Source organism: Piliocolobus tephrosceles, chromosome 1 (genome assembly GCF_002776525.5).
Source record: "Piliocolobus tephrosceles isolate RC106 chromosome 1, ASM277652v3, whole genome shotgun sequence".
NCBI classification, from domain to species: Eukaryota; Metazoa; Chordata; class Mammalia; order Primates; family Cercopithecidae; genus Piliocolobus; species Piliocolobus tephrosceles.
Window position 1 is genome coordinate 87,853,435 of NC_045434.1, and position 13,049 is coordinate 87,866,483.

At 51.3% G+C, this 13,049-nt stretch overlaps 2 protein-coding genes and 1 non-coding gene across 3 annotated transcripts; 2 read left to right on the forward strand and 1 right to left on the reverse strand.

The window, feature by feature from the left end:
- Window positions 1-462: 462 nt before the first annotated feature.
- On the forward strand, window positions 463-7,704 carry CA14 (carbonic anhydrase 14). Its single transcript, XM_023213579.3, has 11 exons — window positions 463-855; window positions 2,800-2,820; window positions 4,105-4,284; window positions 4,803-4,945; window positions 5,166-5,261; window positions 5,445-5,511; window positions 5,694-5,851; window positions 5,951-6,071; window positions 6,308-6,328; window positions 6,443-6,527; window positions 7,230-7,704. Exons 1-11 carry the CDS (start codon window positions 801-803, stop codon window positions 7,294-7,296), a joined length of 1,014 nt encoding a protein of 337 aa, XP_023069347.1. The 5' UTR covers window positions 463-800; the 3' UTR covers window positions 7,297-7,704.
- Window positions 4,340-4,443, forward strand: LOC111544048. Its single transcript, XR_002732027.1, has one exon. It is a non-coding gene; the product is annotated as a small nucleolar RNA U13 (small nucleolar RNA).
- A 327-nt stretch (window positions 7,705-8,031) lies between the features above and the next one.
- Window positions 8,032-11,915, reverse strand: APH1A (aph-1 homolog A, gamma-secretase subunit). The gene is made up of 7 exons (XM_023213578.2): window positions 11,317-11,915; window positions 10,577-10,747; window positions 10,336-10,409; window positions 9,981-10,103; window positions 9,700-9,827; window positions 9,162-9,285; window positions 8,032-8,825 (listed from the first exon to the last, which is right to left on the reverse strand). Exons 1-7 carry the CDS (start codon window positions 11,427-11,429, stop codon window positions 8,761-8,763), a joined length of 798 nt encoding a protein of 265 aa, XP_023069346.2. The 5' UTR covers window positions 11,430-11,915; the 3' UTR covers window positions 8,032-8,760.
- Between the last annotated feature and the right edge of the window lie 1,134 nt (window positions 11,916-13,049).

Below are 13,049 nucleotides of genomic sequence, written 5' to 3' on the forward strand. Positions count from 1 at the left end.
AGAACTCAGGACACAACTCAGGTTTTAGTTCTTGACTTCCTCCACCCCTCGCCTGCACCCTGAGTCCCCAATACCTTCTTGTTATATATCTCCTAATTCTGGACTCTTTCCATTCCAGGGCAGCTCAGATTCTGCAGGGAATTGGGAACAGGTACCTCCGCCACCTGCCCCATACCACCCAGGGAGCTGCTCCTCAGAGGTAAAGCCAGGCGGAGGGATGAAAATAGTGTCCTCTTGAGGGGGCTGAGTTGAACCCCAAAACCCCTTCCTTGACCCCGCCTGCTCCAGGGAACACCTGTCTAAGCAGCATCTGTGACTAGCAGAGGAAGAAAGAGCTCACCCTAGCTGGGCTCCTGAGCCAGGGCAAGGGCTCCGGTGAAACTTGCCGCGCTCCAGCTCCGAGTGGGGCCATCCTGCATGCCTAATTGGCTATTTAAGGAGCTGTTCACCAGCAGCCCAGACAGCCCCCCTTTCCCCACATACACCCGTCCAGAGCCACCTTAAAAGCAGGAGGCAGTTGTAAAGTCGCTGGCCAGCTAGTGGAGTGGAGACCGCAGAGGGAGATAAAGAGAGAGGGCAGAGAAAGAGGCAGCAAGAGATTTGTCCTGGGGATCCAGAAACCCATGGTACCCTACTGAACACCAAATCCCCTGGAAGCCCACAGAGACAGAAACAGCAAGAGAAGCAGAGATAAATACACTCACGCCAGGAGCGCTCTCTCTCTCTCTCCCTCTCTCTCTGCCTGTCCTAGTCCTCTAGTCCTCAAATTCCCAGTCCCCTGCACCCCTTCCTGGGACACTATGTTGTTCTCCGCCCTCCTGCTGGAGGTGATTTGGATCCTGGCTGCAGATGGGGGTAGGTACAACTAAATGTCTGTGTGTGGATTTGTACTGATGTTCACATGTCGCCAGGTGTGCCGAATGCAGGGAGGAGAGGTGTGAAAGGAAGGCTAGAAGCAGGAATAATAGGCTCAGAGATGAGGAAAAAAGAGCGGGGTGTGGAGGAGACCACTTTCCTTCTTTACCTTTTGTCTCTCCAGCCTTGCTGTTATTGGAGGTCGGGGAGAACTAGGTGTGTACATACGCAAGTGCTGGAATTTCTTGCAGGCTACGGATTTTCTCCAGAGCTCTTTCCCCCACTGCCCTGATCCCAGGCAGGACTCCTGGACTTCTTGATTTACAAACTCCTCCAAATAGGGAGTCAAAGAGGCCTGGAGTGAAAAGAGGATAGATGGGGGTAGGGGGAAGAATACTTCCTGCCCAACTCAGACCCTGATCTCCAATTCATCCCCTTTTGGCCAAGATTCCCTCTTCATTCTGTGGAGCGACTAACTCCCCGGTTATCCTCTGAAAGTGGCAGTAAGAGTCAACATTTGTTTGACGCTTTACAAAGGACTTTCAGGAGCTCCCAGGAGATGAGGAGGGATTCTTGGGAGAACAGGCCGAAGCCTCCAGGAGTGTCCCCAGGAACTCCTAGACCTCATTCTTGTGTTTCCTGTGCCTAGCACAGTATCCAGCACATACTAGGTGTGTAACTGAGGTTTGTGGAAAGAGCAGGGTGAGGGGGTGTCCAGAGAGCAGAAGGCAAATGCAGAGAGGATGGGGGCAGGTGGGCAGCCAAATGGAGAGTCACAAATCTCATCTGAGGAGAAAGAAAAAAATAGAGAAAGAGGAGGAAGAGACATAATAAGTGGTTGAGGCTCTGACCAGAGGTGGACAGGCACCTTACAGACCAGGGAGTTCGAGTTGTTGGGGAGTCCTACAAAGACGGTAAATGAGAGGCTGCCTCCAGCTCTCCCTTGGGCCAGCAGAATAGGTCGAGGATAAGAGCAGGACAACTCACAAGTTTGAGAAATTTAAGGGAATAAGAGAGAGAGAAAGAGGAAGGAATTTAGGATTTTTCTCCAGAGTTTCTAGTAGTATGAATATTGCAGCATAAACCATGAAGGCCTTCGTTTTCTTCTTGAGGCAGTTTGGCTGTATGGAGGGGCTGGACCTGCAGACCCTCAGCCTTTGAGTCAGACAGGGCTGCACGAGACCTGGCATGTGACCCAGCTGGCAGCTCTCGTCTCTACACACAATGCTTCACTTTCATCCTGTCCCTGCCAGCCTGGCCGCCTGTGCCCACCCACCACCCTCAATCTACAGTAGACCCTGCCCTGACTCCTGCCCTTCCCTAACCATCTCGGAATGTAGGGAGCAGAGCCTCCTGGTGATGAGGAGTTTCCTCTAGAGCTAATGGGACCAGAAGGGAATAATTTACATATGATTTTACAGCTCAGTGCCTTTATTCACGCAATTTTGCAAAGCAAAGGAATAATCCCCCCTTCTCCCCTCAGTAGCACCCCCCAACACACACTCTGAACTCCTTTCCCCTCCCCACTTTCTAGTCCCTATCCTTCAAAACCTCTGCCCACACCCTCACCCCACCCATCCCAATCTTCTAAGTGTTAGATTGACTTGGCACAGGTTAGAGAAAAGTAAGGGTTGGGCCAATCGTACATTTGGATCCAGGTTAATTTTAGTCTCTGGGCTTTACCTCTTTTCCTTCCTCCTCCCCTTTTACTCGGCGGGCACCAGCACAGACTGGCTAGTGATTTTAAATAGCCCCCCCCCCCCCCCGACCTTTCCACAGAGGTGTCCAGTTTCAGGGCTTCCTTTGGAGAGTGCTGAAGCAGAGGGAGGAGAGACAGCAGAGAGGGAGGTGGAGCAGTACAGAATGCTGGAGGGAGGGCAGCGTGGAGGACAAGGCTCCGCCTCAGGCTGCGCTGGCTGTAACCCAAACTATTCTGCCTTGCAGGTCAACACTGGACATATGAGGGTGAGCAGATCTTGCGGCCTCCCGACAACCCCTTCACACTGGGACCTCACCTGGCAAGAAGACACACTGTGCGGGTGGGAGGAGACTTCCTTTAGCTTCTCACCCTAGCTCCTCCCTTCTGGATCTCCTCCTGCCTTGAGTTTCGCATATATGGCTCCTAGATCCTGCTCTAATCATCAAATCCTACATCTCCTGATTTGGCAGAAAAGCTAGTTAAGTCCTCAGTAAATCATGTAGGAGGGAGGGAGCTGGGGTGGAAAGGAAGCTGGGTGGGAACTCTGAGCTTAGCTGCCAGGTCTCCTTCTGGCTCTGTCTATCCTAATCCATCCTACCCCTAACCTGCCTCTGAAATTGGGACACAGTTGGAGATCAGGGGTAAGGAAGAGGCTGGCAGGATAGTTTGTGACCCTGGGGGAGGTGGAACTCAGTTCCTATGAACTACTGATTAATGACTTAAGTGAACTCCAGAGTCCGTGATAAACGGTCAGTGTGAGAGCAAGAAATGAATGATGAAAAGTCAAGATATCTGAATCCCACGGCCACTTGATAGGGGGCCTCCAGGAGACCCTATCTCTCTAAGATCTTTTTTTTTTTTTTTTTTTTTTGAGACAGAGTCTTGCTGTGTTGCCCAGGCTGGAGTGCAGTGGTGCAATCTGGGCTCACTGCAAACTCCACCTCCCGGGTTTAAGTTATTCTCCTGCCTCAGCCTCTCGAGTAGCTGGAATTACAAGTGCCCGCCACCATGTTTGGCTAATTTTTGTATTTTTAGTACAGACAGGGTTTCACCATGTTGGCCAGGCTGGTCTCAAACTCCTGACCTCAAGCGATCCACCTGCCTCGGCCTCCCAAAGTGCTGGGCTTACAGACATGAGCCACTGTGCCTGGCCTACCTAGGATCATTTTATTTCTCCCATTTTTCTACTCCTACTCTCTAATCCCATCTCTCAGGGCATTCAGGTTTTCTATGCATCCTCTCTCCCCCCATTCAGCTTTCTTGTCCTCAAAATACAGGTAAGTAAAAGAGCTACCACTCCCCATTCATCAGGATAGTTGGGGAATCATCACTGCCTCTGGATAGGGAAGGGGAACTGCAGCGTGAGATTCAACGGGACTCCTACCTCACCCATCCCTGTACAACTGGGGTCTTAACCTGAGTGGAGGGAAGTCCATTTCTACCTCCACCCAGATGTATGGCTTGGTTAGGGGAAGGGTCAAAGACGGGGGGGTGCTGAAGGGTGGCTACAGCTGGAGGACAGGACCAATGTCTTTGGTAACCCCCACCAGGCCCACACGGTCAGGACCATTGGTCAGCCTCTTACCCTGAGTGTGGAAACAATGCCCAGTCGCCTATCGATATTCAGACAGACAGTGTGACATTTGACCCTGAGTTGCCTGCTCTGCAGCCCCACGGATATGACCAGCCTGGCACCGAGCCTTTGGACCTGCACAACAATGGCCACACAGGTAAAAGCACAGGCTCCAAGGAGTTGTAGGCTCCAGCTCAGATCTTAAGAGTCAGATCCTTTTGTAGTTCATGAGCGTGATGATGGGGTGTTCATGAGCATGCGTAAGATGTGCCACCCTCGAACCTTGTTATGATGTCGGCACATTACCCATCTGACATAAATAAACAAACAAATAAGCTCAGGACTCAGAGGAAAGCAGCATTCTCCTAACCTGCAAATTCTCAAAAACCTTTGTCCATGAATTTGGAGATATGAGAATAGGGATCAGGATCCTGTAGCCAAGGCGGGAATCAAAATGTTTACAATCAAGCTCAATAGGTAGGTTAGTATCATTGCACTGACTTGAACCAAGAAAAAGGAAGATATGCTAGAAAAGCACTGGCCTGTGGGAGGAACTGGGTGCTACTGGGGGAGAAAACTGGAAGAGGGCCAAGTCTCCCAAGAAGTGGTAGCAACCCAGGAGTGGGAATGTATCCACATTCCTCCACCAATCCTAGTTTGCTCTTTTCCTCACAGTGCAACTCTCTCTGCCCTCTACCCTGTATCTGGGTGGACTTCCCCGAAAATACGTAGCTGCCCAGCTCCACCTGCACTGGGGTCAGAAAGGATCCCCAGGGGGGTCAGAACACCAGATCAACAGTGAAGCCACAGTTGCAGAGGTACCAGGGAACAAAGAGCTGGGACTCAAAGTAACAGGGATGGTTGGTCCTGGGGAAAGGATCTGGACCTTAGGAAAAGTCATGCTGGGGGGATAAGGCCAATCTTTGAGGGACAGACTTAGTGCCTGCCGGGGACAGCAGGGGAACGGTGGCAGCTAGTATCAAGGCCTTGAAGGGGGTGGGGACATCCCATGATTCAATTCCCTCTTGATTCCTTCAGCTCCACATTGTACATTATGACTCTGATTCCTATGACAGCTTGAGTGAGGCTGCTCAGAGGCCTCAGGGCCTGGCTGTCCTGGGCATCCTAATTGAGGTCAGTAGCCCCCAGTCCCTTCCAGGTTTCTCTCCACTTCCTCTGCAACCCTCACACCTATTTCTGTTGCTGGCCTCCCTCCTATGGCAGGCAGCAGCCCACCCTGACCATTTATTCTGTACATAAATTTCTTATTCCAAACATGGACTCATTCCAAACTCTCTCCCTTTCCTCCTCTTCCAGGTGGGTGAGACTAAGAATATAGCTTATGAACACATTCTGAGTCACTTGCATGAAATCAGTCATAAAGGTGAGCCTTAAAAACCTATAGCAGGAAGTAAGATTAGACTTTCAAAAAACTTTCAAAAAATATCCTAAAAAGCCTTGGGATGAGGGAATTACTTACAGCCAAGGAATTCTGCATCTGGGAGCCCTATCTAGGTAAGCTAGGACACACTACAAGGAAGATGAGTCCCAGTCTGTTCTCCCCAGATCAGAAGACCTCGGTGCCTCCCTTCAACCTAAGAGAGCTGCTCCCCCCACAGCTGGGGCAGTACTTCCGCTACAATGGCTCGCTCACAACTCCCCCTTGCTACCAGAGTGTGCTCTGGACAGTCTTCTATAGAAGGTCCCAAATTTCAATGGAACAGGTAAGTGGTAGAGAAATGAGGTGAAGCGAGACACAGTTGTAACTTCAGACCCCTTCCCACTCCCCAAAGTGACACCTCTCCCACGCTTCTGCTCCTCAGCTGGAAAAGCTTCAGGGGACATTGTTCTCCACGGAAGAGGAGCCCTCTAAGCTTCTGGTACAGAACTACCGAGCCCCTCAGCCTCTCAATCAGCGCATGGTCTTTGCTTCTTTCAGCCAAGGTGATTCTGCACGGCTCCGAAGAGATGGGAAACTGAGGGGAACACAATGGCAGGAACTAGGGAGCCAATGGGAAGAAAAGGCTAATAGGAGAGGGGTTTCCGGGACTTGCTTGGACTGGGAACCAACCCCCACCCCAGGGTGCCTGGGTGATTCTCCCAGGCATAGCAGCAGAGAGTGCTGCTCCCAGCTGGGATGGGGATCTGAAGTCCCACTGACCCACTTTCTTCTCTTACAGCGGGATCCTTGTATACCACAGGTAAGGCAGCCTTATAAGATATTGGGGGGAGGGGAGGCATCCTCACCGAGTGGGGGAAAGGGTCAGAATCTCTGTTAGTCCTAGGCTGACACCTTTTACCTTTATCTCCCCCAGGTGAAATGCTGAGTCTAGGTGTAGGAATCTTGGTTGGCTGTCTCTGCCTTCTCCTGGCTGTTTATTTCATTGCTAGAAAGATTCGGTGAGGTCCTACTTTCCATTCCTCCAGTCCTTTCTTTCTTCCTTTTTTTGGGAGATGGAGTCTTGCTCTGTTACCCAGTCTGGAGTGCAGTGGTGTGCAATCTCAGCTCACTGCAACCTCTGCCTCCTGGGTTCAAGCAGTTCTCCTGCCTCAGCCTCTTGAGTAGCTGGGACTAAAGGCACGCACCATCACACCCAGCTCATTTTTGTATTTTTAGTAGAGACAAGGTTTCACCATATTGGCCAGGGTGGTCTCAAACTCCTGACCTCAGGTGATCCGCCTGCCTCGGCCTCCCCAAGTACTGGGATCACAGGCGTGAGTCACCCAATTTTTGAGACAGGTTCTCAGTGTTGTCCAGGCTGGAGTGCATGGCTTTATCACAGCTCACTGCAACCTCCACCTACTGGACTCAAGTGGTCCTCCCACCTTAGCCTCCTGAGTAGCTGGGACTACTGGCATGTGCCACCATGCTCGGCTAATTTTTGTATTTTTAGCAGAGACGGGTTTTCACTATGTTGCCCAGGCTGGTCTCCAACTCCTGACCTCAAGTGATTCGCCTGCCTCAGCCTCCCAAAGCGCTGGGATTACAGGCGTGAAACACCTCGCCCAGCCCTCTTTTCTATTAAAAATCATTCTCCTATTCCACCTCTAATCTGCTTCACTTAGATAGCAGTCATTCTCACGAGCCATTCCCCTTTCCAGGAAGAAGAGGCTGGAAAACCGAAAGACTGTGGTCTTCACCTCAGCACGAGCCACGACTGAGGCATAAATTCCCTCTCAGATACCGTGGATGTGGATGACTTCCCCTAATGCCTATCGGGAAGTCTCTAAAACGGAGTGTAGGGTCTGGCCAGAAACACTGTAGAAGTAGTAGGCAGACGTCCTCCTTCCCCTGGACATCTCCTACAGAGAGGAATGGACCCAGGCTGTCATTCGAGGAAGAACTGCAGAGCCTTCAGCCTCTCCAAACATGTAGGAAATGAGGAAATCCCTGTGTTGTTAATGCAGAGAACAAACTCTGTTTAGTTGCAGGGATATATCCCAAAGTCCGCTACCCCCTCACTTTTATGGCCCTTTCCCTAGATATACTGCAGGATCTCTCCTTAGGATAAAGAGTTGCTGCTGAAGTTGTATATTTTTGATCAATATATTTGGAAATTAAAGTTTCTGACTTTAATTCTGGCCTATCCTTTGAGGCTCTTGAGGGTGGGCAAGTTCCTGAATCCCTCAGGTGGTAAAGATGGGCAAAGGATGGGGAAAAGAAGCATGGGTGATTAACTCCTTTTATCCCACCCCTGGACGGAAAGATTAGCTTCTGGGAAAACACTTAACCCAAAGTTTCAGACATGTTAAACCACTAGCCCAGATTTCTGCCCTTGCACCAAGGCTATGCTTGGAGATCAGTGGTTGACAGGTTAGGAAAGTGGCTGGACAAGAGATCTGAGAGGGCAGAAATCTCAATTAACATGCTATCCCCTCCCTTAAAAGCCAAGTTCCCCCACAATTACAAATTCTTTTTTATTAGTCAAAAATCACAATCACCTTGATTAAAAGGATGGGACACTCCACCCTCAGCAGAAAATGATACAGTTTATAGAAAACCTCCCCATGCCTCCCACACCCCAATTAAAAACTACAAAAAAATCTGCCCTCCTTCCCTACGATGTTATGGTATTCTGACTCCTCCAGTGGCACTGCAGCTCTGGAGCGGTCAGCTCACCACAGCACCCTCCACTTCACCTTGGGGAGAGGAGGGATGCTGGTGGTTAAGGAGGTTAAAACCATTAGTTCCAGTAATGCCAGTTCCCAAACATGCACTTCCTTCCTTTCCCTCAAGGTCTGGGACCAAGGAGAAAGGTACAGAAATGAGCCCAGGAATAAGGAGCAACTCGAGGAGAGAAAATTTAGCTCAAGGAGGTTAGAAGAGTTCCAACATACCTCCTCCCTTCCCCCACCTCAAAAAAGAAAAAAAGGCAGTTTAGGGTATTTGATCACACCAAAAATGGTTCCCCTCAGGCCTGAGAAAAAGACCAAGATGTCCAGTCTGGGGAGGGAGTACTGAGAAACTCAGAGCTCATCTACCCTTGAGCCTCCATTAATTTCATCTCCAGGGCAATGGCTAAACTAGGTCCCTTTTCTTGGCAACCTGCACTGTCCAGAACTGGAGATGGAGAAATACAGGGCGAGGACATCAGGAGGGCACCCCAGGCCCAGGGGTCCCCCCTAGGTTCCCTCAGTCCTCGGGTGGGATGCGCAGGGCAGAATACACCATCACCCGACTGTCCTCCTGCCGTCGGCCTGCAGAGGGGAAGGGAGGTGAGTCTTGGGCAGGGTGAGAGCAGAGCACTGACACAGGGGGAGTCCTGGACAACAAGGGGGTCCCCAGGTGGTGGGGATAAGTGCAGATTCAAACCCACCAGTCACTGACTGGCTGAACCCAGGCTGCTCCTGGTAAAGCTGAGAGACTAACGGTCACAAAAGGACAAAGCAAAACCCTGGAGGTGGTGGGGTAGACCGACGAGAAGGAGACAGAGAACGTGGGCAATGGACCCGGGCTGGGGCTGGGCTCAGTCATGGGCAGTGGACAGGCAGGTGGGATCTGTCAGGCGATCAGTCCAGGTAGTCAGTCCTTACACAAGAGGCTGCGCTGAATACTTCGGAGGGACCCTCCAGCTGTGATGAAGGCCCAGAGCCCCATGGAAACAGTGACTGCATAGATTGGCAGCAGGCTGGCCTCATACCAGGGGTTCAGGAATGTCTAGGAAGGAGGGTAAGAGTAGGAAAGAGATTAGATTCTCCCCTGACCTAATCCCCATATTCTCTCTGTACCTTTGACTCCCAGACATCTCTCTCAAATTCCCCAGTCTTTCCCTTCAGAGCACCAACATCTTGTGGTTAAGGGGACTTTTGATTTTCAGCTCCTCAGAAACTCAAAGGTTTCTGCCGCTCCTGATCACCTCAGGCCCTCTGCATTACAGTTTGACTAATGCATTCAACCTCCTCCCCAGAGCAGGTGCTAGAACTGATGCTGAGGTGAGAGACCTCAAAAGACTCACCTTTCCGCCTCCTCCCAGGTAAGTTAAAAATGTTTAGAAGTGAGGATACCCTTTCTCCGACATCCCACTCACCATTCAATGCTTTTCTCCCTAACTTAAGCCCGTCTCCAACTCACCAGTCCCGATGTCAGTAGGTGACTCCCAACCACCAGGCCCAAAGCCCAGTACCGTCTCCTCTCACAGGCATCAAAGAACACAACTCCCCAAAAGGTATGGAGCAGGATAATGGCTGCTGTCAGAAAGGCTGCAGGGAGGGAGACGGGGAGGAGATACATCCCTGATCTTCTCCCAGCCTCCTGAGATGTTGAGCCAAAGAAGTCTCCCAGGGAAGGCCAATAAATCAGATCAGGGACAAGGATGGATGGGGGGTGAAGGCTAGATAGAAGCTGGATCTTACCTGAAGTCAGGAAGTAATAGGGTGAGTCTCCATGGATCCCAACCACACCTGGCCCAAGTGCATCAGCCAAAATATTGATAACAGAGAAGACACCACTGATGATACCGAAGGAGAGACCAGAAACTGGGGGAAGGGAGGATCTCATCAATGTCAGAGATCACACTATCGCCTGTTCACCACTGATGCCTCCCCATTCCCGGTTACAATTCTTTCATGCCTACTCTCCCTCCAGACCAACTTCTTTGGAAGTGATGGATGAAGGAAAATAAGAAGCCACGTAGAACATGTGGGTAGAGACTTCCCTAGAGGAGGGGGCTGTCCAACTCCCTCCTCCAGTCCCTCTCCCTTGGCTCACCATAGGCCATCTGGCGGATGGAGATGGGTGATCTTCCGTCCTCACTCAGCGATGCTAACCCCTCATCTGCCTTCCTGGGGTGAGGTGGGGTAGGGGAAACATGAGGGAGGGCAGGGATGCTCCTTTCCCTCTAATGTCCTCCCTTAGTGCCTCCTCTTCCAAACCAGCACCCAGGGGCTGCCCCACTTCCCACAGTGCAGTTCTCTGCCCCTCTCCCCTCCAGACCACTCCATCATCTTACTTAAGCAGCTTGTAGTAGGCAAAGCGGAACACCTCCTGTAGAAGGACAGAGACAGCAGCACCAAAAATCAGGAGGCCGTATTGGAGCCGGGCATCTGACCGGTCGGTCACATGGACCAAGATGAACCAGACCACAGAGGCCAGGAGCAGGGAGACCAGCCAGAAAAATGCCCTGAGAAAAGACAGGGACAGTGAGACAAGCAATGGTAAGGGTTGCCAGAGAAATCAAGGAGGCAAACCAGCCAAGGTGCTTGAAGGGTGGAAGTTAGCCTTCCGGATGGTTAGGGAGACATGGACCAGGTAGGGTAACTGTTTCCACCAAGAGACTCATCTGTAGAAACGTGAACGCAGAGGAAAGGGGAGAAATCTAATTAAAGAGTCTTCAGAGCGATGAGAGCCAGAGTGTGCGAGCACAGAAGGGCGAGGTATCCATTCCTGGATCCTCCCCTAAGGCACCTGACTCGGCCAGCCTAGGTCAGCACAGCCCCTTCACGAGTCTCGGCCTTGGGCCTTCTCTGACGTCGCTGGGAGGAATATAGGAAGAATCTGTGAGATCCTTGGAAGGTGGAAACCAACTGCGGGAAAAGGCAAATCTCCCAGACCCAACCCTTCACCTCCGCCCAAACTTCACCTCCGATTTATTGTCCCCAATTCAGACTCCCAGGCTCGCCCCAGTTCCTCCAGCCCTTTCCGCACCTCTCTCTTCGACGCTCTTCCGCGTCTCCCGGACCCCCTACTCACCCTGCGACCAGGATGATAACGCGAAGTGGATCCCCAGCCACAGTGATCAAGAAAAGCGCGAAGGCCGGGCCGAACGCGACGAAAGTGCAGCCGAAAAACACCGCAGCCCCCATGGCTGGGCAGGTGGGAGGGGGGTGGGGGCCTGACCAGGACAGGCAAATGGGAGAGGCGTGCCAGCTGGGGAGTCCGCGTGGGGTGGCAACGCGACCCCACGAGGGGCGCGGTGCAATGTCACCCCCGGACCCCAGGGAAGGGGAAGGGGGGGGAACCAAAACCCCAAATGAAGGTCCGCGGGACTTCCTCTACGGAAGCCGAAGAGGGGACAAATCCCTGTCGCAGCCCCACGGCCACCTCCCATCTAATCCCCACCCCCGGAAGGCCAATGGAGAATCGGCGCGGGCGGAGCAGCTCGACCTGCTGGGAGTTGTAGTCGTCTTCCGAGGCCTTGACTTCGTCCTGGGAGTGGCTCGAGCCGGTTAATGGGGGTGGGCCGGGAATGGACCAGTAAAGACACAGATTCCTGGGTTCGGTTGCGCCTCCGTCGCTGTTTCTTTTCGTCACTTTGTGGGGAAAAGTGGTAGCAATCATACCTCTTCTTGAAGGGCTGCAGCGGGGGTAGATCCTGTTTGAATCTAAGGGACAAATACAAAGAGAGCACAGGATGGGGCGCAGGGAGATAGGGACGGGTATTGTTCTTACTTGAATGAGAGGAAATGGGCTAGAGCTGCTGCCTAAGGGATGAAGATTACATTAAAAAGTAGAGCTCTTCGAACAGGCTAGTATAATAAACATGGAATACAGTATATCCTTCATCTGTAATGAAGCCTTCATCTGTAATGACAAGAGAATCGGAGAGAAGCAAAAGGAGCCTGGAGAGAAATGTTAGGAAGGCATTTTGAAAGAGTCCGGGAGTTTAAAAGCAATTAGAGCGATGGGGTTGAAGGAAAACGACACCCCCGCCCCACCCCCGCCCCAAGTTCCTTTTATGTCATACTTCCTCTGTTTATTTTCTGAAAAATGAACCTCAGTGGTGCGTTTTCCTCAGGTTGGAGAGAGGGGTTGTATATTAGAGTGAATGAATGTTAAAGTAGGCTGGGCGCGGTGCCTCACCCCTGTAATCCCAGCACTTTGGGAGGCCAGGAGTTTGAGACCAGCCTGGCCAACATGGCGAAACCCCATTTCTCCTAAAAATGCAAAAATTAGCCAGGTGTGGTGGCGCGTGCCTGTAATCCCAACTACTCGGGAGGCTGCGGGACAAGAATAGCTTGAACCGGAGAGGCAGAGGTGGCAGTGAGCTGCGACTGCGCCACTGCACTACAGCCTGGACAATGGAGTGAGGTTCTGTCTCAAGAAAGAAAAAGAAAGTTAAAGTAGGAGAGGAGAGTATTGTAATCTCATTTGAATGGGTAGACGTTAGTCCTTAGGGAAGATGTTAGGCAAAGGAATCTGAGGATGGAAAAGAGGGAAGGAATCTGGAATATCGTTTTTGAAAGCATAACCAAAGTACAAAAAAAAACCCCACAGAAATTGTTTAAAGATAACCAAACTTGCTTTCCTTCCTGGAAGTGATTTATGATTTAATCCATATGTGCACACTCACATACGTGTTTTACATGTCTTCCAGGAAATTCTGGAAAGGAGCTGAGGAATAGATTGTATAGATTTACACAGAGGCTGGTCACAGTGGCTCATGCCTGTAATTCCAGCACTTTTGGAGGCCAAGGCGGCTGGAT